The 27,546-nt window shown below is 37.1% G+C and overlaps 2 protein-coding genes across 21 annotated transcripts in view; one reads left to right on the plus strand and one right to left on the minus strand.

The window, feature by feature from the left end:
- Window positions 1–1,483: 1,483 nt before the first annotated feature.
- The window catches only part of dock7 (dedicator of cytokinesis 7), a 66,626-nt gene continuing 40,563 nt past the window's right edge, over window positions 1,484–27,546 (plus strand). For 12 of the 20 annotated variants that reach the window (XM_028445066.1, XM_028445067.1, XM_028445070.1 and 9 more), the window contains exons 1-14: window positions 1,487–1,759; window positions 7,505–7,604; window positions 9,159–9,334; window positions 10,578–10,646; window positions 10,755–10,884; window positions 11,918–12,130; window positions 12,281–12,366; window positions 12,476–12,542; window positions 13,342–13,491; window positions 15,055–15,135; window positions 15,258–15,420; window positions 16,031–16,173; window positions 17,105–17,198; window positions 17,284–17,446. In XM_028445066.1, the coding sequence (XP_028300867.1) occupies window positions 1,722–1,759; window positions 7,505–7,604; window positions 9,159–9,334; window positions 10,578–10,646; window positions 10,755–10,884; window positions 11,918–12,130; window positions 12,281–12,366; window positions 12,476–12,542; window positions 13,342–13,491; window positions 15,055–15,135; window positions 15,258–15,420; window positions 16,031–16,173; window positions 17,105–17,198; window positions 17,284–17,446 (1,673 nt within the window). In that variant the 5' untranslated portion in view covers window positions 1,487–1,721. Of the gene's footprint in view, window positions 1,760–7,504; window positions 7,605–9,158; window positions 9,335–10,577; window positions 10,647–10,754; window positions 10,885–11,917; window positions 12,131–12,280; window positions 12,367–12,475; window positions 12,543–13,341; window positions 13,492–15,054; window positions 15,136–15,257; window positions 15,421–16,030; window positions 16,174–17,104; window positions 17,199–17,283; window positions 17,447–27,546 lie in introns of all 20 variants that reach the window. The other 8 variants (XR_003673933.1, XM_028445071.1, XM_028445064.1 and 5 more) reach the window with 3 other exon arrangements.
- angptl3 (angiopoietin-like 3) lies at window positions 21,658–25,773 on the minus strand. Its single transcript, XM_028445086.1, has 7 exons — window positions 25,178–25,773; window positions 24,675–24,785; window positions 24,462–24,573; window positions 24,247–24,360; window positions 24,047–24,142; window positions 23,232–23,504; window positions 21,658–22,704 (listed from the first exon to the last, which is right to left on the minus strand). The coding sequence occupies exons 1-7, from the start codon at window positions 25,697–25,699 to the stop codon at window positions 22,517–22,519; spliced, it is 1,416 nt and encodes a 471-aa protein (XP_028300887.1). The 5' UTR covers window positions 25,700–25,773; the 3' UTR covers window positions 21,658–22,516.

Here is a 27,546-nt window from a genome sequence, read left to right on the forward strand (position 1 = left end):
TCTTTCTCATAATTATGACTTTACTAACTCATAATTATGACTTTCCGCTGTGAATTGTTGTTAGCGGCGGGAACAGGCCTCCATACTATGGTACAGTAAAAAAATAAAATAAAATAAATAAATAAATAAAAATAGTCATATATTGAAAAATGCCCTTTAAAAAAAAGAAATTCGTAGTTTATTTCTGTTTTAAATAAACAAATTTTTAAATAATCATTTTCAGCTGTGGGGCAAGGATGGTGTCCACAAAGATTCAATAATTTGAAATGAGACATTTTTTGACAAACTCACAGGTTTGGCTATTGCCACAATTGGCCATAAAAGTCAGGATGCTTTAAAAAGTAGTTTGGCCTTTTGATCAAACAATTTGTGTATGAAAGGGCAAGTTTGGCTGGTAACACGCAGGCAATAACAATTTGTGTTTAAACAAACCTGGAAAGGAATTTGTTGACACACAACTGAACATCACAAGTGAACATATATCCTACCATGATAGTGGGCCGGACATGAAAAATCCATGTTTTTGAAAAGTAAAAAGCACAAATTCAAAATTGTGGTCCACTTGTGAAAGTGCAAACGGATTTGTGAAAATCTCTTGATTTTGTAACTTATTTTCTCAAAATTTGCAATTAAATTTGCCAGAAATCTAATGACTAATTTTCGAGAGATTTCCAGGTTATAGGGGGAAAAAAAACTGCAATTCAATATTACTGAAAATAATGTAATAGCCTTTACTGAAAACCCCATTGTGTTTTGGTGGAGTTTTATTGAATGTGGAGGGTCCCTGTTTTAATTCCAGGGGGTTCTGACCCCAAAGGTTGAAAAACACTGTACTACATTATAGTAAAAGGATAACTGCTTACATTTGAACTAGATTCATATTTGAGAAGGTTTAAGTCTTGAATACAGTTATTTGATATTAGTTGTGTGTGATGTGTTATTTTGAAAAAAAGAATGATAATACACAAAATGTAAAAATGTAATTTTAAGCAGTTATTTACCTAATTTATTTATTTATTTATTTTTACCAATTACTAGACATTTCAGACGACCCTATTTTAGTTCCAGGCGACAGCACATGGGGTCCCGACCCCAAGGTTGAAAAGCACTGTACTATATCAAAGTAAAAGGATATCTGCTTACATTTGAACTAGATTTATATTTGAGAAAGTTTAAGTCTTGAATACAGTTATTTGATATTGTGTGTGATGTGTTAATTTGAATAATAATAATAATTCACAAAACGTAAAAATGTAATTTTAAGCAGTTATTTACCTTATTTATTTATTTATTCATTTATTTTACCAATTACTAGACATTTCCGACGACCTTGTTGTAATTCCAAACTACAGCACATGGGGTCCCGCCCCAAGTTTGATAACCCCTCCTTCATCATAGTAAAATGATATCTGCTTACATTTGCGTTGCGCTGCATTTGTGCAAATGCGGTACTGCTCTATTACCCATTTCGTGTGTTGTTACGCACAGATTTTGTCATTACGAGCTTATTCCCTCCCCTGTTGATAGCTATTACAATCATTACGGTAAAGGGGTAACGCTCCCCGTTTCCCAACGTAATGGCGTGGTGCGCTGCGTTGCCGTCATTACGGTACTGATCCATTCTCCCGTTTTCCAGGCTGTGGCCGTAGTGAGTGAAGGAAAAGCAGAGTCTTCCTGTGCCTGCCTGGGATTCTCGCTAAACCCCGTTAGCGGCCACTGCCATGGCTGAACGCCGCGCCTTCGCCCAGAAAATCAGCAGGTAAGGACTGTGAGGGACTCAATCCTGCTTTGAACCCCGAGCCTCTGCCATGTCGGTCGCCCTTTGAGCCCCGCGGAGAGGCGGAGGAGGCCCGGCTGCAGCTAGCCGCTCGTTAGCCGCCAAGGCAGAGATGCTCAGACCCACCCAGACACACAGCGACACCGCCAGCGGCTGCTTTTACCCTGGATGCTAATGTAACAAAGGCTCGAAGCGGCTCTTGTAATTCAAAATAAACAATTCAACGAGCATGGGGTGTTTTTAAAGCCGTGTTCATCTCCCGAATGACTGGCGTTTGGATGGAAACCCTTCAATGTGGACAAGCTTACGGTCTGTGTGGTTTACACTAGCTAATGATGGGACTCAGGCTGTATGAAAAGAACCCCCATCTGCCCCCTCTCAGGTACAGATCCTATAGTCTCAGACAGCTCAAAGTAATCTCTTTAACAAAGGGCTTTGTGCTGTCTGTCAGTCAGATGCCATCGTCCCGTTAAGATGAGAGAGATCTGGATCTCCATCTATTTACCACTGTGATGATGACAAACTCACATAGAAGTGAATACAACTGGAATCACTGAAACAAACTAAATTGTCTTAACGATTTTTTTTTTTTTTTTTTTTAATGTTTAAAATGAAAGTCTGATTTTAAGGAGTTTATTATGATAACAGGTTTTTTCAACAAATTATTGCATGGCTTTGAAAGGAGATAATGAAAAGTGTTAAAAGAAAACAATGTTGAGTAGGGGTGTCCCGATGCGATATTAATATTGAATATCGGTCCGATATCAGCCAGAAAACGAATATCAGATTTTATGCGACTGCATCTAAAATCTCCGAAATAATCGCTACGATAAGTTTTAGTTGTTTTTGTCCCCGCAATTAGTTGTTCCCACCATATTCTGACAGTAAAAGATAACTGAAGTCAACTTGAATTGTTGACTATTGTTCTCTGTTTGAGTTACATCACTTGATCAAGCCTTTTCTCACATTCCACACGACAAAATAAGTAATAAAAGTGTTGATGATTCGTGCCAATATCGTATTGGATTTATATTGGTATCGGCCAACACTCAAGGCTGCAATACTGGCATCAAATCGGAAGTGAAAAAGTTGTATTGGGACATCCTTAATTCTTACCGTCATCTTGGTTTCCAGAACATACACATCGCTGATGTTTATCACATACGAAAAACGTGTTAAAAAAATGAGCTGCCATAAGTCTTTGTGCCAGTTGCAGATGATGGTCTGTGGAAACTGTTATTTAAAAAAAAAAGGATAAGATGAATAGATACCAAAGTTAAAAAAAAAAAAAAAATATATATATATATATATATATAAAATATTAACCCTTATTTTTTTGACGCAACCCCAAACTCTCTACGTTACAAGTTGGTCAAGTCAAATATCAAGCACCTCCAAAAGAGACATTGATCTAGCCGTATAGGAGCCATAGTTTGCATGTTTTATTTAAGCCGCACGAGGGGCTATTTCAATTTCTTTACAAATGTTTCCACCTGTGCTTGCATACCTGTAGGGGTATGTATCGTGTATTCAAAATCGCATACTAACGTAATATACACTCAACGAGTATATACTGTAGTGTCTAACATATACTAACAACAAAAACCTGAAGCACACTGAGGCTAAATATCTCTGTTAATTCTTCAAATTTGAAAGTTCTGAAAACATTTTAAGCGACAAAGTGACCAAGTAGAATATCAACATGTGGTCATTGGATCCATAAAACTTGCGGAAAAGACATTTCATGCCGACATTTCGGAGATTTTCCGAAAAAACTTCCACTTAACTTCAAAATAAGAGCCCTATAAAAGATTGTTTTGTTTTGAAATGGGAATGTTGATTTTTTTTTAGCTTGAAGCCGGTCCCAGGACGATTTTACATTCCACTTGCAATGCATCATGGGGCGGTTGAGTATGACTAGTGTGCCCACCGTGGTCAGTGTATGTTTTGGTCATTGAATTTTCCGTTCAGAAAAGGAAATTGAAAAACAAAATACTAGTGGTTATTTGATTTCGGTTTTCAAAATTCAAGGCATATTTCTTTATCAGGGTCAAGAAGCGATAAACAAATATTTAAAAGTCTTTTTTTTTTTTTATTTATGGTGAGACCATAAAAAAAAGAAGAGCTGTTGTTTTCAAAATAAGAGCGCATATGAGGATGCTATTGTTTTTCTGGTGTCAAAATATATGATTTATATCTATATTTAGCCTGCTGTTTAAAATGTCTTTGGAACCGTACAGAAATCACTACAAATATATTGCACATATTACATATATTGAACTCACTGATACATACATATATATAATATCAATGAGTCAGATTAAACAATTTTCTGTGCAAAATCTCCTCACGTCTCGGTGAAAGACTCCCACTCCCACTTCGGTGCAATATTTTTGCAACAATTTCTGCAGATCATATATTTTGGCACCAGAAAAACAGCAGCATCCTCATATATGTGCTCTTATTTTGAAAACAACTTCCGGTCTCACCATAATAAAAAACAAACCTTTTATTTGGTTTTATTCTCTGGTATATCAGTTTTTTTGGTTTTAGAAACCAAAAATAAGAATCAATCGATTTTTAAATGTTTCTTTATCCCTTCTTGACCCTGATGAAGAAATATGCTTTGAATTTCAAATTTAGTTTTGAAATTTGAAAATGAAAATTAAATATAATAAGTGTTTTTTGGTTTCCTTTTTTGAATGGAAAATGCAATGACCAAAACATACACTGTACCCCACCGTGCAAACTTAAAAAATGTCCCAATATAGTATTCATCCGGGTAATTTATTCTCACATACTTTTCATACTATCTAATATGAACACACTACACACTCATTTTGACATCAGACTTAGTATGAGTAGTACATTAGTATGTGATTTATTATTTTAGCGCTTTAAGATATGCTGCTTACGTCCAAGTTCGTATTCGTTGATGTTACTATTTTAAAGCAATAACTACGGTACATTACAAACGAACCAAGCCTGTTGGGTAATTTCTCAGTGCAGTGACCAGGGTTAAGTGAAGCTCTGGCAGAAAACACGAGGGAGGGCTGTGGAATGTGCTTGTGGCTTCAGCGCTTTTAGTATTTATCTTGCGGAGATAGAGCTGCACTTCTGAGGCCTGGTGAACTTTTACAATACTTAAACTATCCTGAAATGTCCTTGAAATGATGAGCATCTTGTCATCCTTTCTTTGCACCATTGCTTGTTTGTATTTAGCTGATTAATGAAGAACAATTCGACTGATTTTTGCTCTCAATCCCTCTAATCAAAAGTCTAAATAAAGATGCAAAACAACATCATATCAACTCCATGATAGAGACTCAAGAGAGAGAGAGAGAGAGAGAGATACTAGGTACCGTATATTGTTCACAAGGAGACTATTATAGATATATAAAACTGTATTTCAGCCAATCTGGATGATTATATGTGTTGTACTCTGTGCGTTACAGCCTTGATCTGAGATTAGTATCAGTCTGGGTAGCTTGCTGCGTTGTTGTTTTGTTCAAGGCAAAGGTGTTGGAGTTGTTTTGAAGCTTGCTGTGATTTAAAGGACCTTTGTGGACGGGGGGAAATACAGCAGAGGTTGAACACAAAGCTTTGTGCTGACCAGTTGAGTTTCTAGTTTTTTTTTTATTTCTTTCCGATATCTGTCTGTAATAAATGATACAATGTGTGAAAGGTTATGGAGCAAAGGTCTGAAGCTGTATTCCTCAGTTCTAACCTGGATTTTTAGCGCTCTGTTTTTGTTGCTTCAGTCAGCAAACGTTATTTGATGCAATATCTTAAGATATTTTCTTGTTTTGATAAAAGTGTTTAGTTTTGTGCTGTACATTGGAAATAGGAAACAACCCCATTAATTTAGTTCTGTCTAATTTCTTTAAATTATTAATGATTCCAAAAAGAAATAATAAATGTGACAAGGTATTAAATATTAACTGCCTGAAAGTTAAAAGCTTTTCTATTGAAAAGCCTTTTGCGGTTTTCCTCTCATGCAATGGGGTAGAATAAAAGCTATCCATCATTTCCATTATCATTTGGGGTACCTTGTTTATAAAGGAACATTCCACTTAAGGTATTTTTGCAGTTTTTTTTTTTAATTCCCTATTGCTCTAAAAGATAACCTAGTTTCATCTTAGCTATTACTAGAATAGCCATAATATTATGGCCAATTATAAATAGTATGACTAACAATTTCTAAAATTGGGATGTGAGCCGAGGCAGCTTAAACAGGGGATTTCCAAAACTTCTGCTATTGTCGGGTGTCTGATCCAACAGATGAGCTTGTTATCAACTTAAAAAAACATTAAGACGTGTTAAAATAATGATGGCAACTCAATGATATATACTTTAATGGCTTTGATCTTTGAATTCAGTATAACTCTCGGAAAACTACTCTGTATTATCTAAAATTGTGTAACACTGACTCTTATTAGTGATGTTTTTAACCATGTCCTGGTAAACCTGCTGGGATTGATGACGACAACTTTTTTTCATTTTCCATTAAGAGAGCTTACATTTCACCCAAGAACAAGGAGAGAAAAGAGTCATTTGGAAGAAATAAGAAAGTTCCCAGAGAACTGTGCACAGGGAGAACATGCAAGCTGCACAAAACAACTATAAAAAGAATTGCCTTTTGAACGTTACTGTTTTCAATGTTTGTTTGCATCTGTGATGAAGGAATGGTCAGAGAAGAGGACTAAACTGGAGGGTCAGAGATTCAATTTCTGCAGTGGGCCTTCACTGTGGGACCATGAGCAAGGCTTGTTAGAGCCCGAAATGTAACAACGTCCAGAAATGTAACAAAACCTGAAATGTTACAATTAGCCAAAAATGTAAAAACTTTTTGTTGTTACATTTTGGGTTTGTTTTTTACATTATGGGGCAGGCAAAACATTTTTAACATTTTATTACAGATTCATAAAGTGAGTCAATGATTTATGGATTTAAGGGCTTGTTGCTTCAATGTTAAGTGTAGTATCAAACACAAATGTGTAATATGTGTGTTAGGGCTGCACGATTTTGGAAAATAATTTTTTTCTAAATATTGCGATTTATTATGCGATAATTTTTTCAAGGGCCTCTTGTCATGTATTTTTCAATGAACACAAGCAATAAATCAATATGGTTGATAATAAACAATTTCAGATTTATTTAAACTTTAAATAGATATAAAATATAAATGTTACAACAATAAAGCAAACCAATCTGTGGCTTTACCTCTTCAACATATCTAACTAACTTCACATTTCATGAGACATGTAAACATGTGGACTGCACTTCTTAAACACTCTGCACTTAACAGGACAGTATAAGACAGGACAAGAAAAAAAAATTGCAGCCTTTGCGATTAGAAAATTGCGTTTTATGATATTGTGATAATATTGCAAATGCAATTAATCATTTAGCCTTAATGTGTATATATATATATATATATATATATATATATATAATATTATTATTTTTATGTTTTGGGCTCAGCGTCTTGTTACATGATTGACCAGTTGCAACATTTTGGTTTTTATTACTTTATTATTAGCACTTTTGTTACATTATTGACCAGTTAATACATTTTTGGGTTTTATTACATTTATTTTGATAACAATTGTTACATATTGGGCTCTAACATGGGTTTTGAAGCCCCTGCTCCTCAGGGATCTGGGTTAAATGCAGATCACTAATGTCATGTATGTACCAGTGAAGTAATGTGTTCTCCGTGGGCAGGACTGTGGCAGCAGAGGTGAGGAAGCAGATAGCCGGCCAGTATGGGGGCTCCCCACTGATCTTCAAGAACCTCAACGCAGCGACGACAACAAGCAACGCAGTGTGTATTACAGCCGCCATTACTAGCTTACGCTGCACTAAACTATTATTAGTTTTTAGTTTGATTATTCTAGATATATTATCTTAAAATGTCCTTTATTTTGACAACTTGAGTGTGTAACTGGCTTCCTGTAAAGGGGTTTGCATGTGACGGCGAGCTAGGTTAGCAAAGCCAGAAGATGAGTATTATCAGTATACAAGTTTCTATTACTGTGGATCCTTTTTTTAATCAAAATGTGCTGTGTATTATGGGTGTGGGTATGTGGTAATACAAATTATATTTGCCTTTTAAACTCACAAGAAATTTAGTTCAATATTTGTACAGTGCAATTTACAACAAAGTCATCTCAATGTGCTTATCAAAATATAAAATTTAGATTAAGAAAGAAGTTGATACAATTTATTTATTTTTTTTTAAACAGATGTGATTTCTATAATTTGACTGAAACACTATTTCTTAGTTTAAGTTGTAGGTATTGTAATAAAAAAAAGTCTAATTTTAACGTAATAGCACTTTATGGAGTATTTACTGTATATTACCGGGTTGAATTCTACAGTGTTTTCAAATGCAGCCACTGGAGAGATCCCCTTAATATATGTGATTATTTTAAAGAAAAAAGAGGACATTATAGAATTTTAATTGTACAGTTATTTAATAAAGACTTGGAAAAAGAAACCACTGCTGTTGCAGTCATCACAATGTTTGTGTCACTGTTTGTTAGAGCGGTGCCAATTGACACTGAGCTCCAATGCAAACTAACTTCTCTTCCCCCCTAATTAGGCAGCAGTTGGTTTTTAATTCACAGTGAGATGTGATTTGTGTTGAAATTCCTTGAGAGACAAACACATGCTCACACACAGATTTTTTAGTTTAAAGCTGTGACCATTAAACTATTAGCTTTTGCTGAAAAGAAGCACATTAGGTGGTCCTAAACATACATTATAAAGCAGAGATGGGCAACGTTTATCACAGCAGGAGGCCACAAAAATGTGATTGTCTGATCTGAGGGCCACATTATCTACATTAATGTCAGCATTTAGAATAATGACCAATCTGAGCATTAATACAGGAAACTAACAACAAATAATTTGTGTTTGCGTTGTCATTTTGTGAGTTTTTGCAGTCATTTTGTCTATTTTTCTCTTTTTTTGTGTTCTTGTTGTCATTTTGTATATGTTCCTTAGTTTTTTGTTGTAGTCTTGTTTGTTTTTAGTGTAGTTTTGTGTATTTCTGTTATTCCTAACTGTATTTTGTATGTTTTATGGTGTCATTTTGTAAATGTTCCTGTGATTTTGTTAGTTTACTTTGGGGGCCACTTAAATTTAAACCGAGGGCCGCATGTGCCCCATGTCTGTAGAACTGCTTTTTTAGCTGAAGAAACAGAAATGTCCTCATGTTTTTGCATGATAATGACTTTTAATTATTTATACTAGTATGCATAAGCCCTGAGGCTGAACAGCATTTGCATGTATTTTAAGACATGCATATGAAAAAGAGTAACAACACACCCAATTGATTTATCTTTCACCATCATTTTCCCATCACCCACCACAGGTCCCCCTTACGGATGCGGTGGAGCCAGTGGATTTTGAGGAGTACCTCATCACTCACCCTCCCATAGTGGAGTCTGGCCCCCTTAGAGATTTGATTGAGTTCCCACCAGATGACATTGAGGTCATTTACACACCGAGGGAATGTCGCACAGTGGTGCAGGCCGTTCCAGAGGAAGGGTAAGGCTGGGGAGATGCAACCAGTTTCAGTTTCCCACTGAGACCATTCAGTTGTGATTGTACCTTTTTGTTTTTTTGCTGACAAAAAAAACAAGTATTAACCTCCTGTGTGTGGTCCTAATATGCCAATGTATGCAACGGGTAAACTTTGTAAAAAAGAATTAAATATTTACAGTAATGTCATTTTCATCCAAAAAAAACATTTGTGATTCTGTGGGAGTATGAATTTATAAATTGCTACTAGAGGTGTCTCGATTCGATATTGATATTGGATATCGGACCGATATCAACCAGACAACGAATATTGGATTTTTTTTGACTGCATCTAAAATCTCCAATATATATTATGTTATATTTGTTCAATTGTGGAATACTGTAGATATTATGCTGAAGGTTAAAATTAATGTAGCCAATTGGTTAATAATAAATGGGTCAGTTTTTCTCATACCTACTGTTGCTGACTATTGTTCTCTTTTTGAGTAACATCACTAGATCAAGCCTTTTCTAACATTCCACACTACAAAATAAGTAAAAAAAGTATGTATGATTCGTGCTGATATCGTATAGGATCGATATCGGTATTGGCCAATACTTAAGGCTGCAATATCGGTATTGTATCGGAAGTGAAAAAGTTGTATCGGGACATCTCTAATTGCTACTAAACAAAAGGTTACTGTATATTGTTGTAGTGGTGACTTTAGTTTGACTTGATATGAAGTGAATCCTACTTTATTATCACACACCATCATGTTACTACCCACCATGAATATTTCTCGACTTAACACTAGATTATAGTAATATTTGGCTTTTATAGGTTAAGCATAATATGTAATTATTGTGTTTAGTAAAAATGCAGCTTTTAGTTGTTATGCTGCAAAGAAGTGGAACAAACTGCCAGCAGAGCTGGAGTCAGCATCTAATATGAACATTTTTTAATCCAGGTTAAAGACTCTTTTCTCTACAGTGTATGACAGAGGGAGATGTTTAATCATGTTATTGTTTATTTAATGTTTTTATTGCTGATTTTAATGTACTTATTGATTTTTAGGCTGTTGAATGTTCTCTGTGGCACTTTTTAATCATGTAAAGCACATTGAGTTGCCTTGTGTATGAAATGTGCAATACAAATACATTTGCCTTTCCTTGAAAAAACAAAACGAAATGTAAATGACAAACTGTTTTTGTGTGGTTGAACAATGTTGTTACTAAATTATCTCCTGATCGTTTGTCTGTTTCGCTGCAGTGACACTGACCGTCATGTCAGAGACTGTGTCAGATCTTACACAGAGGACTGGGCCATTGTTAATAGAAAGTAAGAATTCTCCACAGTGACTGTGCTTAAGTCATCAAGTCTTCAATTGATTTGAGAAATAAGTAAGTTTGAGCTGCTAAATTGCTTTTTTTTTTTTTGTTGTTACAGATACCATAAGCTCGGTACAGGCTTTAACCCCAATACTCTGGACAAACAGAAGGAGCGACAGAAAGGATTACCTAAACAAGTGTTTGAGGCAGATGAAATGCCAGACAACAGCAGCTATCAAGACGACCAGGTAACCTTTACCAAGCCTTAAAATGTATCTGATCAGACTCAGCTGAAAAATAGAAGTGCTTCTTTAGCTTCGTGTTAAAATACTCTCAGTAGCTTGAACTGTTAATAAACCCCCTGGGGGTTTGCACGTCAGAGACAAGGTCAAGTGTAGATTGTAGCAGAGAAGGCGTCTGGTATGAGAACTAAAACACGTCTCTGCTTCAGATGGAAAATAGACTTATTAGCACAGAAGTAGTACCAACGCATTTTACTTTATCAGCCACATTCACACAACGACAGTAACATATCTACCATTTGTATTCTAGTTGCCTTGTGTGTACATGTTATATACTTTATGTCTGACATGAATACACACACATGGTTTATTTTTGTCGCTTGATCTGTCATAAAGGAACTTATCCATGTCTCATGTGCACGTTTGATCACTCATCTTACTTATTCATCCACGTGATCACAAAAGTGGCACATGGCTGCATTTGCAGTTTGTGTAACTAGTTTACTTTTACAATAAGGGATAGTCCAGTTTTTTTTCAACCTTGGGGTTGCCTGAAATTCAAATGGGGTCGCCTGAAATGTCCAGTAATTGATAATAATAATAATTTAAAAAATACTGATTAAAAAACTTTAAACTGTTTTAACCCCACACACAATTTTAAATAACTGTTTTCTATATTTTTACTTTCTCAAATATAAGCCCTGTAAGATAAAATGCAGTATGAAAATATCTGAGCTGTCCATCACAGAACAGGAGAAATCTGACCCTTGTTTTGAGACTGAATGTTATATTTGGACTCACACCCCGCAAATCACAAAACTGGATGGTCACTTGTATTTGTTAATTCAAATCATGTCATGTTAATGTTTTTTTTCAGTCCAACTAAAAGTTACAAAAAATAAATAAAAAAGCGGGCTGGTCCCTCATCAATCACTAGTTTTTGACACTGCAGAATAAACAAAAACATTTTTTTTTTGCTATTATGCAAAAGCGTTTTAATACATAACAGGATCATTTAGGATTTGATTGTGCTCTGTAGGATGACCTGAAGCGGCGGTCCATGTCCATTGATGACACTCCCCGGGGCAGCTGGGCCTGCAGCATCTTTGACTTGAAAAACTCCCTCCCCGACGTCCTTCTCCCTCACCTTCTTGATCATGCCCCCAACGAGGAAATTGACCGTCACAACGAAGACCAGCGCAAGGCTAACCGGCACCGCGAGCTTTTCGCTCTCCACCCCGCCCTCGATGAGGTACCGTTTCTTTTCTGCTGATTATATTTGGTAATCATTATTGTCTCTACAGTCAAAATTCTACAGGAAGTCAGTGATTTTATGATCTGTATTTAAAAGTAGCTGGAGGTTGGCAGTAATTGTCATATATGAATTTGCTGTACTGTGTAGGAGGAGCCCATTGAGCGCCACTGTGTGCCTGAAGTACCCAAAGAACATTTTGGCCAAAGGCTACTTGTCAAGTGCTTGTCCTTGAAGTAAGTGGCAGAAAACCTTTTACAGTACAAAAAGAAAAAATGTCTGTGTAGCTTTTATATTTAACTGCTGCTTTCTGCTGACTGGCCATTTTTTTTCCCCCTTTTGAAGGTTTGAGATCGAAATTGAACCCATATTTGCTAGTTTGGCCTTATATGATGTCAAGGAGAAGAAAAAGGTAAGCTGTTGTGCTTTCCTCTGTGTCCTCTCAGCCCTGAATTGTTGGGTCACTTCTGGAAAAGCGTTAAAACTGTTGGAGGGTCAAAAGGAACTTGATGAGTGGACCATAAAATTTTATGTTCTTGGGATGCTTTGGGAATGCAGTTAAATCATACAGTGGTGGAACTATGTTTCTATCTGAAGGAGTCCATTAAACGCTGGTTATCCCTGGTCTACAGCTTATAAACACTAGGGGGTGGCAGTTGTCTAATAGTTTTAGTATCCTAGAGAATCTATAGACCACTGTGTAAGAACAAATAAATAAATGATCCAAACATATTTATTATAAAACCTAGAGTGAAAGTAAATTTGAAAAAATAGTCTCCTGTCTTCATAATGCTTCTGTTTAAATTGTGTAATGCATTAAATCTGCTTTATTATAGTTTTTCATGCCAGTTTCTGCAAATTACATATACGTATAAATGGATTAACATAAAATTGTTCTAGAACCTCAGAAAGGTCTGTTCTGCCCAAATACACCACAAAAGGCTAAAAACCTAAAAGGTGTCTTTCAGTATTTCTTAGTTTTTCATGTTAAAATAAGAGATACACATGGAGAAAATCCCAAGCTGTCAGAAATATCTGCCTATATTGGAACAGAGGTTCTATGCTGTGCGTACTGACATTTTAAGATTTTAGTTTTTCAGTCCTCATAAGGAAAAAAAAAAACAATATAGTAGATTTTTGTCATGTTTATACACAACCTTTCTTTGGAACAGAATTATAATTTTTCTTTTATGTGTTTGTGTGTCCTCCAGATTTCAGAGAACTTCTTTTTTGACCTGAACTCTGAGCAGACTAAAGCTATGTTACGTCCACACATTCAGACGGCAGCCATCTGCACACTGGCTCGCTCTGCTGTGTTTTCTATCACTTACCCCTCCCAGGACGTTTTCCTCGTCATCCAGGTGAAAGTTACTTTATTTTTCTTCTTCTTCTAATTCTTCTTCTCCTTCTTCTCCTTCTTCTCCTTCTCCTTCTTCTCCTTCTCCTTCTCCTCCTTCTCCTTCTCCTTCTTCTCCTCCTCCTCCTCCTAGACTTAATTACCTTTGCCAAGGAGGTCATATTCACACCTGTGTTTATTCATTTGCTTGTTTGTCTGTTAGCAGGGTTACGTCAAAAGTACAGATTTTTACGTTCATTCTAACCAAAGACAGACTTCACGCTATGGAACATTTCATAAATATTTGAGGGGATCCAGAATCAGTGTATTGTTCTGGATCTGTTTCAGAAATGGAAAAATCCCTATCTCTCCATCTGTGGCAAAATTGTAAAAATTCATATCTGGGTTCGTTATTGATCGATCTTTATGAAATTTGACTCAGTTATGTCGATTGATTCCTCAGTTACCGCACTGGGTTTAATCAGGATCGGATTTGGATTGCGTGTTTCATTGCGAGTTTTAGAAAGAAAAAAACAAAAAGTATGAATGGATTTAAGTATGAATAATCATGGTACCATGATCAGGATCACCAGGAGATTTGGCGCTGGGTGGAGGTTTGCACTTCCTCAGAGTTCTTGTTAAATCTTTTTTTGCTCATGGTCATTATTGTAAATAATACATTGCCCAATACGTTGCTATTTGTGTTGTTATGCCACCAAAATTATAAAGAAAATTCCATGTACAACGTGCAAACATACATGGCAATAAAAGCTATTCTGATTTCTGATTTTCTTTTAACCATGAAAGTTGGAAAACCAAGTAGGATGTAAAATAGGCCAAGCTAAATATTTCCAGTAAAGCACAGCCTAGGAAAATCTGTAATTCCACAATGACCTGTCATATTATGAGAAAAGGTAGCACGATCAATCATAAATACCTTTAGATGATGAGATTGTTTAATATTTCGGTAACACTTTAGTTTAGGGAACACCTATTAACCATTAATTAGTTGCTTGTTCGCATGCAAATTGTATCATATTGACTACTAATTAGTCATTATTAAGTACTTATTAATGCCTTATTCTGCATGGCTTTATTATAAAACCAGTAAGCCATTAAATAAGAGTTTTTCCTCAATAACCTCAGAATTATTACTTTTCAGTAAGTAAGGAAGTTATTGTATATGAATTACAATCTCAACATGCTAGGGTTAGGGTTGACACTAACCCTAATCCTGACCCTGTTTGGACTGCGAGACTGCCATTAAGTGTATAATAAGGCATTAATAAGAATAAAGCATCAATAAGTACTTAATATGACTAATTATGTTACTAATGCTAATAAACAACTAATTAATGGTTAATAGGTATTCCCTAAACTAAAGTGTTAGCAATATTTCAATAGTGTGGCTCCAAACACACACATACTGTAAAGAAGACAGTGATGTTCTTGTTTCCCTATGAATTTAAAAATGCATGATGTCTTTGAATGCAGAGTCAAAGTTCTATATTCAGTCTTTGACCGAGATTGTCACGTCTTTGCTGCACGTGAGCAAAATAACTAAAACTGTTGTTTGCTTTGTCAACAGCTGGAAAAAGTTCTGCAGCAGGGTGATATTGGCGAGTGTGCAGAGCCCTATATGGTTTTCAAAGAGTCTGATGCTGCTAAGGTATGATCAGTAGCAGATATCTACGCACCAGGTTCATTAAGAGTTAATCATGTTCTGAGATTGAGAGTGGGTTTACTGGTGAATAAATAAAAAAACATTGATTTTTTTTCACCCCCAAATAGAATAAGGAAAAGCTGGAAAAGCTCCGTGGACAGTCAGAGCAGTTCTGTCAGCGCCTGGGTCGCTATCGGATGCCTTTCGCTTGGACAGCCATCCATCTAATGAATATCGTGAACAGTGCAGGAAGTCTGGAGAGAGACACAGAGCTGGAGATGAGCCTCGCAGGTCTGAATCCCTCTCAAAACATGTTTAAATGTACATGTGAACGAGAAGGAATGTGTTTTAACATAAAACTAGTTAAAGCCAGCGTCAGGAGGAAGTTACTTTGGTCACTCATGTAACAGGCCTGGCTGTCACGCATGAGGCACATGTGCATTTCAATACATTACCACACATTTGGTTTGTTATCTGAAAAGAAAAAAAAAAAACTTCAAACAAATGGTAAGAATAGGAAATTCAAACAGAGACCGAAACGTCCAAACAAAGTATCCAGACATATTGATGGTGTGTTATTTTGAGTTTGACCTATGCTATTTGTTTAGCCTTTGACCTCACTAAGCTTATCTGATGCTGGCCGCAGTGACCGACTTTTGTTGCTAGGCAGGGTGGCATTTATTTTTACATTTGAGTTTGGCATGCGTATTTAGTTTCAAAGAAGTACTGGAAAAGATATAGTTTAAATTGAAGATTAGTTCTAGAAAAACAATTTGCTTCTTAGTCTGAGTTTAGTTTTTTTTTCTCATCTTTTGAATTAAGTGTAAAACGTCTTCAAGTCCCATTGTCTAACTGAAGTACATTATCAAAGGTTAACCTTGTTTTTGTTGTGTTTGTGCAGAAAGAAAAGGCTCCTGGTCGGAACGAAGGAACTCGAGCATCATGGGAAGGCGGTCTCTGGAGAGGACCACCAGTGGGGACGAATCGTGTAGTCTGACAGGATTCAGACCAGCAACATTAACCATCACCAACTTTTTTAAACAGGTTTGTAATGCGGTGCCTGCAGCACACTCTGAGCCAGGGTTTTCAACCTTAGGGTCGTAACCACTTGTGGGGTCGCCTGGAAGTAAAATGGGATCGCTTGAAATGTCTACTAATAATAAAATAAAAAAAAAACTGATTAAAATTATATTTTGAAATGGTAAATGTTTAAAAAAAAATATATATAATTTTTATTTATTTACCTATTTTGCACAATAATAATAATGATAATAAAAAACAACATATCACATAAAAAAATATACAGTGCAGGAAGAGGTAGAAAGCTGAAAGAGCTTATATATATATATATATATATATATATATATATATATATATATATATATATATATATATATTTATTTCAAATTAAAACACCATGTGTTGTAATATTGAATTTCAAAAACTTACAATTATATTTTTACATTTTTAATGTTTTAAAAAATAAATAATTTTAAATAAAATAGAATAAAAAAACGTTTTATTTCATTCAAATTTTGTACATTAAAAAAAGGGGAAAAAACCAATACATAATATCACAGAAATAGATAAACAGGAAGAGGCAGAAAGCTTTTTTTCAAATGAAAACACCACACACAATCTCAAACAACTGTATTCTATACTTTACATTTCTCAGATTTAAATTTAGTTAAAAAAAATGCAGTAAAAGGGTATCTGAGGTGGAGCTTATTGTTATTTTGTGCACTAATCCTGGCTACTCTGTAATTGTAAATACAGTATAACAAACATGATCAAAAAACTAATTTTAGGGGGGAAAAAAGTCTCTGGGGTCACCAGAAATTTGTGATACAAAAATGGGGTCACAACAAGAAAAAGGTTAATAACCACTGCTCTAAGCACTTTACCTCATTCAAAAACAGATTATGATCTTGTGTTTTCTCTTCATGCTCTTTTTTTCTGTGCTACTAATTGTCAGGAGGGAGATCGACTTAGCGATGAGGATTTGTACAAGTTCCTTGCTGATATGAGAAGGCCTTCATCAGTGCTGAGGAGACTCAGGCCCATCACAGGTATACACTCACCCAGTACTATTAATTAGAGTGTGAACCTGATAACCCCTCATCCCAATCTTTCTTCTTCCATCTGTGCCTTTAGCCCAGTTAAAGTTGGACATCTCTCCCGCTCCAGAGAATCCACACTATTGTCTCACCCCAGACCTGGTCCAGGTCAAACCTTATCCAGACAGCAGGGTGCGGCCCACCCACGAGATCCTGGAGTTCCCTGCCAGGGACGTCTATGTGCCAAACACCACATACAGGTACAGAGCAGGCCTATTCATATTCTTTACTAAGCATGTGCAAATGTAATAACTATTAAGTATCTGTCTCAGGCCAACTTAAAAAAGTTTTTGATTTATTTATGATAATTAAGAGGGAAATATTTCAAAGCTAACTAGATGTAGGGGGGACCTTAACGGTAAATTAACCTCTCAACATTAATACAGGGATGTCCAGATGTGTACGCGGCGTGTGCAGAATCGCCTACTACTCACTTTGTGTACGCCTTCTGCTCTTGAAACTACAGTTCATTGAATCCTCTCTCCGCTTCGTTTTGAAACCAAAACCAAAACTGAACCTCCCTTACCTTGCAGTTTTCTGAACGCTCTTAGCCACTTTTTTTCTCAATATAGACTAGTGACAAATGTATAGACTTTATCTTGTGTTATTGGAGATTTTTCTGGTGTTTTAGAGACTCTGACATGAACGTACGTATCACTCTAGTTACTGTCCGGAGTAATGCAGCTGCTGCCGTCAGCTTGTCCCCATCAGAGAGCTCACAGAGGTGACTGTGATCCCTGCTGACTAGGGGTGTAAAAAAAATCTATTTCACGATATATTGCGATTTTTTTTTTAATGCTGATTTTAAATCGATTTTCTTTTTTTTTTTTTTTTAAAGTGGGATTTCAAAATTTCAAAATTTAATCAATATTTTTGTGCAATATTTCAGTAGTGGTTACAATGCTTCCAATGTGTTCAGATCAGTGCTTAAACTGATACAATAGGATAAATTATATATTTGTGTATTGTCGGTAACGCAGGGTGATTTATCCTTAATGTTCTCACTTACAGTTGTTACAATGCCGTCATTATGTTGTCATGGTTACTTTGAGACTTCTACGCAGTAGTTTCAGTGAAAAGAAACTTGTTGCACTTTATTTTATGATGGCAGTGTGTAACACTGCATTTTCTTTTTTTCAGTGAAAATGTGCAAAAACACTAATAATAAATAATAAATAGGATGTTTTGACGCAAATAGTTTTGACTCAATTTGTCCTCTGAATGATCAATATCTTCTGATGAACATATACAGCAACTTGATTTTTCATCTCTACATTTAATTTTGATATTAACTGGGTAGAATACCGCAACACACCGCGATAATATTATATCGTGACCCACGTATCGTGATACATATCGTATTGCAACATCCTTGCCAATTCTCACCCCTACTGCTGACTGCCGCTCTGAACGGACTGACAACCATCACTCCGCTACCAGACTATAGAATTAATCCACCTTGAATAAGCTTTTCCTGGCCCACACGCGGCAGTCATCACCCTCCCTCTGACATCTCTGTGTGTGTGGGTGGGTGTGTGGGGCGGACCCTGCACAGTCATGGGGATCCGTTCCTCCTCAGTGTTTGTGGCTTTAAACTGTTGCTTCTCCACCTCGGTCTGTCTTTTTCCTCTTTATTTACTGTGTAACTGTTGTGGCTAACGCTGTTATGCAGACTTTTGCTAGGACGTTTGTCATTACACGTTTACTACCGAGGGTACCTGAACGCCCCTCGACTTCAGTCAAGCAGCCAATAGTAACGTCAAAAACAGCTCATGGAGCACAAGTGTTTGTAGAAAGATCTCTGATTGGCTGAAGTCCAGCGTCACACTCCTGGATTTATAAACGTCATTTTACAGCCAGGAGAAGGAGAATAGCTTCACTGTCCACTCAGAACACTTTGATTACAATATGCTCAAAGATTTAAAGCTTTAAACATGTTCATAAATGATTCCTTACCCCTTTAGCACCGAAACAGTATCTGTAATATTACGTGAATATCTGTGTAAGTCAGGTTTTTCTATTAGCTCAATTCTTTGTCATCATTATCATGGATTCCAAATTTCAATTTGTAAATGCATCATGCAAACAAAAACTAGGTGAGAAAATACATCATGCTAAGAAAAGTGCTAAAAAATAGACAGAAGAAAAGCCACAATTATACTAATATAATGCACCAAAAGCCACTATATAGCATTATTTTTGCAAAATTTTCCGCCGGGGTCATGCCCCCCGACACCCCCACTCCCCCACCAGGTGTCATGCGTCATCGCTGCGGAGCGGTGGCAACTCGCTGTGAGTTTTAGCCTTCTACTTTTTTTTTAAGATCTACTACTTTTCTCTGTAATATGTTAAGGTTTATTTATTCTGACAACTTTTTTTTCAGGAAATGTTCTTGTTTCGACTGTCCTCTTCAGAGCCGTCTGCTGATCACTTTGATTTCATTTCCTGAAAGAAAGTTGTCTGAATAAATGAAACCATAACATACTAATTTAAAAAAGAAGACAAAATGAACTTGCTGGAATTATCTTTTAAAAATAATTTCGTTCAACTGTAGAAAGATTTGTTTGATGCTGGGGCTTCTGGACCACATGACCCCTGGGCTCTGATCATTTATATGCACCTGAATAACCTGCACCTGTCAAGGTCACTTTAAGAGATAGAAAAGGAAATGAAGAGATTAATAACTGACCTTGTTGATTCACAAAAGACTGCAAATACAACTGGGTTAAATGTATTTACCTTCATGGCAGTCAGACTCAGCACGTTTTGGACTTTAAAGCTTCGTTTTGAAACAAAAGTCCTTCAATAAAAAGAGGGAGTGAAGCAGAGAATTATTCAAACCTAAACACATGTTTGACAGTTTTTGGCTAACATAGTCAAAGCTCATGCCACCCCTAAAATCTGATTGGCCACCCCAAGTGCCACCCCATCCAGATTCACAAAAGACTAATGTTTGTTGTTTTGTTATTGAAACAGTGATAAATCTTGAACCTTAACTAATATGTATATAGACTTATTTATATATATATATATATATATATATATATATATAAACTATTCCTCACCCACCGCGAGCAGTCTCTTTTTCCTTCAAGCTCGGGTCCTCTACCAGAGGCCTGGGAGCTTGAGGGTTCTGCACAGTATCTTTGCTGTTCCTAGCACTGCACTTTTCTGGACCGAGATGTTTGATGTATTTCCTGGGATCTGCTGTAGCCACTCTTCCAGTTTGGGGGTCACTGCACCGAGTGCCCCGACGACCATGGGCACCACTGATGCCTTCACCCTCCAGGCCTTCTCCACCTCTTCTCTGAGCCCTTGGTATTTTTCTAGTTTCTATGTCAACCACAACAGCTTTCCTCTGCTCTTTGTCCACCACCACAATGTCCAGTTGGTTCGCCATTACCATTCTGTCCGTCTGTATCTGGAAGTCCCACAGGATCTTTGCTCTGTCATTTTCTACCACCTTTGGAGGTGTTTCCCACTTTGACCTTGGGGTTTCCAGCCCATACTTACATATGCACAGATGTTTCTGTACACTATACCAGCCACTTGGTTATGGCGCTCCATGTAAGCTTTCCCCCGCCAGCATCTTACACCCTGCCTTTATGTGCTGGATTGTCTCAAGTGCCTGTTTGCACAGTCTACACTTGGGGTCTTGTCTGGTGTTGTAGATCTGGGCTTCTATTGCTCTGGTGCTCAAGGCCTGCTCCTGTGCAGCCATGATGAGTGCCTCTCTGCTGTCCGTCAGTCCAGCTCTGTCTAGCCATTGGTACGATTTCCTGAAATCCGCCACTTCAGTTATGTTTCGGTGGTACATCCTATGTAGGGGCTTGTCCTCCCATGACGGAACCACCAGCACCTCGTCTTCTGTTCCCCATTGTTTGAGGCATTCACTGAGCACGTCATCTGTTGGAGCCTTGTCCTTGATGTACTTATGGATCTTGGATGTTTCATCCTGGATAGTGGCTCTCACGCTCAATTGTCCTCGGCCTCCTTCCTTACGGCTAGCATGTACTAAATAGTCCGAAGGGCTACCAGTTAGAGAAGCACTTAGGGCTGGGCGATTTTGCCTAGAAAAAAAATCTCAGGGTTTTTAAAGAACAATTTGAGTTTCTTATGGAGATTTAAATCTTTTTCCTTTTTCATAGCATTAACTGCATATCACATGACATAAAGATGCTTTTATTCTTATGGCATCATTGCAATAAAAAAAATAACTGACGTGTGTTTATTCGTCTCATTTTTTAGTTTTGCTTTTTATGTTATAAGCATTCGTCATAATCGCGACACAGAAACAAAATGTACCTTAAATTTGCAGCCCAGGTGCAACAAAGTAGAAAAAAGGAAAGTGACATCAGATGGTTAGTGTAGAGATGTATTTATTTTTTGTCATAAATATAATTAGCTGGTACACATAGATATGTCATAGTTTAGTCATTGGGAGTAGTATAGTAGTCTGAGGCATATTTACAGTGGAGATTGCTATGCTATGTTGCAGTATTGGGAAAAAAAGAGTCAATATGACTCAATAACAAAGGTAATACACAGTGAAGAACAGCCTAAATATGTTCGAGCCTAAATATGGTTTAAATACTTTACAAAAAAAAGAGGAAAACTAAATCAGTGCACTGCCAAGTTTCTTTTTTTTGGGATGGCTTGTTAGCCACTGTTTGATTCTGAGTGTGGAAAATACACATATTTCATGTACAAACCCCTGAAAATGGACAAAGGGGAAAATGAATGGATTTTTTTTTGTGTGCAGACCATTGACATGCATTCGTGATTTCAAACTTTGTATTACTTTACATGCCTCGTAACCCTCTGGGTGTTTTAGCCGTAGTGACATGCAGCAAAAATATTCAATCAAGACACTTTCTGCCCTGCGTGTGAGCCAATCGACTTGTAAAGAGCTTGGATTAAATAAGCACATTTATATTGAGCCTAGCTGGTTGCGTAATGCATTGTGAGTGTGTGTCACTTTGCAGCGCTCTGATGTTTTTGTGTCTGACAGAGAAGTAGGTTGCTGATGTAGATCAATATATCAGTTTTGTAAGTAATGGCAGTTGTTGCATAATGGAAATTGTGTTATTCCATTTGGACCAGGCCCAGCAGGTTAACAACCCACGTGTCATGTTGCATCATCATGTCCAGCGACTTGTGACGTGTGTCTGTGCACAGTGCAGCCTCTGAAGCTTGTGCTACTGGAACAGTTTTGGTTAGACTAAAAGGGTGAAAACAATATCAGTTGTTTTTTCTGTAGCTTTTGAGGTTCAGGCAGCGGTCATGGCAGTCGGTGCAGGTCGTATGGTGATTTTGGTCATTCTAAGGGTCATTGAGGGAAAACCAGGGCCAGGCTTCCAGTGGATGCCCCTCCTCCTCGCTGAGCGTCCCTTTGTCCTCAGCCACATGTACCTCCCGTTGAGACTGGACTCACCACAAGCGTAGAACCACCAACCACCTGAAACACATTCAGGACAGATAATATGGTTACACTTTACTTACAGTGTTATACCTAAGGCTGACATTACGCTGTCATTATTTGTCATTAGCATAAATAAGGTGCCACGAAGGGTGTCATTAAGTGTTTGCTAAATTATGACACCTTTGGAGCTATGTTGGCATTTTTTGGGTTTGGTGGCGGGTACTAGTGGAGTTAGGGTTACGGTTAGGGGTTGGGTAGGGATAGAACGTTTATTTCGAGGAAGCTAAAAAAACCATAAAGAAAAAGAAAAAAAGAGTAATAAAGGAAATAAAAACCAGTGAAAAGAATTTGATATAAGTAGGGGTTAGGGTAACTAAGGGTTAGGGTAACGAACAACACTTAATGACAGCCTTCATGACACCTCATTCATGCTAATGACAGGTGTCATGTCCTAATACTGACAGCGTAATGTCAGCCTTATGTATAAAAGTAAAGTGTTATGGATAATATTTGCTTAAATCAAAACTAGCGGTGTACGCGTTTTTTTTTGTAAAGTCCCATACCTGTGTCATTTCGTGTACAGTCAGAGTTTCTGTGGTTTTTGTTGTTCCTGTCTTTTGTGGAGAATGCAGTACCAGTGATGTTAACCATGGAGTCAGGCAGGTCACCGGAGTATTGGTGAGCACGGAGCACGTAGTCTTTAGAGGCATTTTCTATAGAAAAGCGGTATTCGGACCAGTGCTTTTCGTCCTTCCAGTCCTCCAGATCGATACGCAGAATGTAAAGTTTCTGTTTTGTGAGGCTGTGGATCTTCTTCAGTCCCAACCAGAAGTCCTCTGCAGGGTGCAAAGATCATATTGTTACTTACAGACTATAAAGTAGAAATATGTGATTGTTAATAGAGTAAAAATCACCTTCAGTTGGAGACACAGTTGTAAAAAAAAAAAGAAAATTCTCAATTTCTTTTACAGTAAAGTTTTTTTTATCTAACGTGGTCATGAAGGGCCACGTGTTTTTGAGGTTTTCTTCTCCTAAAGTCAATGAAATTAGCAAACACGCTTAGCAGAGGACCTGATAATGGGCTGCTCAATGCAGTGCGGTGTGTGTTTAACAAAGGAAACATCTAAAATGTGCCAGAGCAGGGCAACCTCTCATGTAGAGATGTAAGTTGTCACTAAACCTGTTTTTGTGTTATGTGAATAACTCAAAGTTGGGATTCTGACGTTGCGTTTCGTCTTATGCCACTATATTCAGTTTAATCACTCTGCACTCAATAATTTGTGCTCACTTTTGATTGTTCACCTTTTCAGCAACCATCGGGTCAGCCTTTTGCTGAAAGTAGTAGCAGCTCTAAAATTGTTGATATTTCTAAACTCACTTTCTATAACTCCAAAACCGTTCTCGTACTTTTCCCATGGCTGGTCAAAATCCACTGCACCATCTACCCTTCGCTGGATGACGGTTGAACCTCCATCTGTTGAAGAGCAAAATAAATAAATGAAAGTTAAGGAACAGATGCACTGAAAGTTAATGTGTTCCAGTTTGGCTTGATATCCTTTTTACTGGGGCTTCACCCACCTTGGTCCATTTCACAGTAAACGTTGAATGGCTCTGATTGGTTTGGTTTGATAATGTAAATTCCACTGTTGGTTTCTCCTTTCTCAAAAAGTTCACTGCAGTCTGCTGGAAAGTCTGAAACACAATTATAAGAATCCAAATAAAGGCTCAAAAATAGCATCTCTTTTTCTTTTGTTTTTTGCTGAATTTTTCTGATTGCAGAATTGAATAAATACCATTTGTCTCAGAGACTGTTGAGTTTTGTGTCAAATACTCAAACATATCAAGACCCACAGGATCTGAATCTACTGACTTGTCAACTGTGTCTTGAAAAGTGTCGAAGCTGAACTGCAAGAGAGTAAAAACAAAGATTGTTTGGTCAATTTTATTATTTTATGTTATTTCTTCTGTAGTCGAGAAGAGGAATTTATGAAGACAAGAGACTGTACCTTTTCCTCCAGATTTTTTATTTTGACATTCTGATAGTCCAGCTGATCATGCTGTTCCTTGACAGCCTTCAGAAGGTCGGTGATTGTTTTCTCTTGAGTCTCAATTACGCCCTGAAAGAGATCAAACAGCTATGTCAAATAGGACTACCGCTAACAACTGACAAACTTTGAACATTTTTTTAAAGTGCTGCATTATCGTTGTATCATTGTAATATGAATCATGGGTAAATAGACTGGCAGACATTTTGGTTAATTATTGGCAGTGAAACAATCCAGCATATGATTTGCACTTAGAATTATTTGTTTCCATGTTGACTGAGTTCAGAAAGGCTTATGGCTGATCATCAAATAATAGTTTTCTTGTTATTTCGGAGAATGGTAGATAATTGCTGATTAACATTAAGATTGGTGTGTTAATGTGTTTCATTGCTTGAAAAACTGGCTTTGATTTATAATCACTTACAAGTAATCAGTCCTTTTTTTGAATTGTTGTAGCTTCATACCTTGAGTTTTGTGATTTCACTCAGCTGGTCGGCAGGAATCATGGTCTGTGACATTCCTTTGAGCGTCTCCTCCAGGGTGCCCACCTTGCTCTGCAGCTGAGTTCGCTCCTGAATGATGCCATTGATCTTCAAGTTGATCTCAAGTGACAAGTTCCTGATCTCCTCATTGTTGGCCTTCAAGTAGTTGGTGGTCTTTTTGAGCTCCTCTTCCTCCTCCTTAATCTCCGAGGTCACCACAGAAAGCTGGTAGAAAGAGCGATCGAAGATGTTCAGCTTTTGGAAGATGTCGTTGATTTGCGCCTTGGTTTTGTGGACGAACTCTCGTAAACTCTGGCCTAACTGAAGTAGGCCATTTGCAAGGAGGCGGACATCGTCCAGCATGGCAAAGCGGGACTTTGCTTCAGTTGGCGGAGTCGTAAAACTCTGAAAAGGCATGGTGGGATTTTCATGCCTGTTGGAGGTTTCCAGGCAGAATGCAGCAGTTAGACTGACTAACACCAGTAAAAAAGAGAAAGACCCCATAGTTAATTTGTAAAATGTAAAATATTTTTCTCCCCTCTGTGCTGTTTCCAAACTTCTCCCTTCTGTAAACCTGACTTCCTTGCCGGTAAAATGATGAAAGCAGCGTGCTGCCTCGTGTTATATACTGTAGAGGAGGGGGGTGGTCGGGCTGATCATTAAACCGGACTGTTTTTAGCTTTGCACCCCACCTCCTCCCAAATCGCCCTCCAGCCCTCCCTCCTTTAAACAAACAAATCACAGCGTTGAGCAAATATCCCACAGAGCACCCCCCCCCACTCTCCTTTAGTAACCATTTAACCCCAATCCCCTCAGTGAGCCACACCCTACTCTACCCTGCTCTCCATTTGTGGAGCAGCACTTTGGCTGATCAGCAGAAAGCCAACAATGGCCATCACCCATTTTGATGCATGGCCAGTTTGATCAATCTCAGACCTTATAACTCTGCACACGCTTTGCTCTGATTGATAATGCTGTGTGTAATTAATGTTCCTAGTTTGATCTAGCATCCTGCTGAATCAGCTTAACCCCCACCCCCTCCTCGATGAGTTCCCCCGTTTCTGTGTGGGGAGGGGGGAGCAGGTCAGTCATCAGTGCCAGGGTAGAGCTCCTTCTGGCTATAAATGATGTTGTTGGGCTTGGACAGTGTGTTCTCCTCATTGTGGGTTTATTGCTCAGTCTCATCTTTAGAAATGTAATTTCTTGATTAGCGTGTTGCTTTAAAGCTTTTCCCAACTGTTCTCACTTTTACAATGGATTGGAAACTCCTATTACATAGCTGTGTAGTTTTTATTCACCAAGTGGATAAAACAATACATAGAATTTAACTTGGTGGATGGTGCAAAGAACCATAAAAATCCCAGAAGCACTATATTAATGATAATAATAATAATAATAATAATAGATATAAAGGATAAAGGATAGATATAAACATATACATGTATGATTATTTGCTCACCTTTAACTTGAAATGAAGAAGAGCTGTTCAGTGAATTTTAATAATTGACATGTTTATTTAAATATTTTTTTAAGTATTTTCATAGATCCCCTTTCACTCTTTTTTAAATAAATACATAAATAAATAAAAAGGTTAATAGAAGTGTTTATAGCATATTGAAACATCTCCTAAAATGTAATTTAGTAGTTAGTTTAGTAATTTAGTAATGTTTTTTAGTTGGTAATAAAAACAAACAATCAAAATTAAATAAACGTGTAGGCAGCATCGGGGTTTTTTTTTGCAAACTTAATGTGTATCATCACATTTTAGTGATTTATTTATTTATGTCAATATTTTTTAAGTAATTTTATAGATTCCCTTTCATTCTTTCTCTATTTTGTACCTTTTTTATTTTTATAAAAAGTTAAGAGATTAAAAATGTTTTTTTTTGGTTAGCATATTGAAGCATCTCTTATAATTTGTAATTTGTAATACAAAAAATTTTTTTTTAAAAAATGTCAAAACACTGACTGTGTGTGTTCTCACTCAAGCTTTATTAGCAGTCAGCACTTTACCTCATTCCTTTTTGGAAAACTTTTCACACTTTTGTCAAGCTTCTCAGGAATCTGGCGTGAGCGAGCCTTTTTAAAGTTTTATAGGTGGCTTATTGCTTGCTTTTCAAACTGACTCTTATTTAAAACCTTTAACCATTCCTGTGATAAGTGTAAAAACACCTCTTACACATTCTAATGAGCTGCATTTATTATGAGGGGAACCAAAATGCACCTGAGGGAGGAATGAAAATATTTCATAAATAGAGTAAACATGCCGAGACTTTGCTTCATCACCGTTAAGCTGGCAGCAGCACTCGCACATATACGTACATCATTGCAGCTCAGTGAAATTGAATTTA

The sequence above is a fragment of the Gouania willdenowi genome, chromosome 4 (assembly GCF_900634775.1).
Source record: "Gouania willdenowi chromosome 4, fGouWil2.1, whole genome shotgun sequence".
NCBI classification, from domain to species: domain Eukaryota; kingdom Metazoa; phylum Chordata; class Actinopteri; order Blenniiformes; family Gobiesocidae; genus Gouania; species Gouania willdenowi.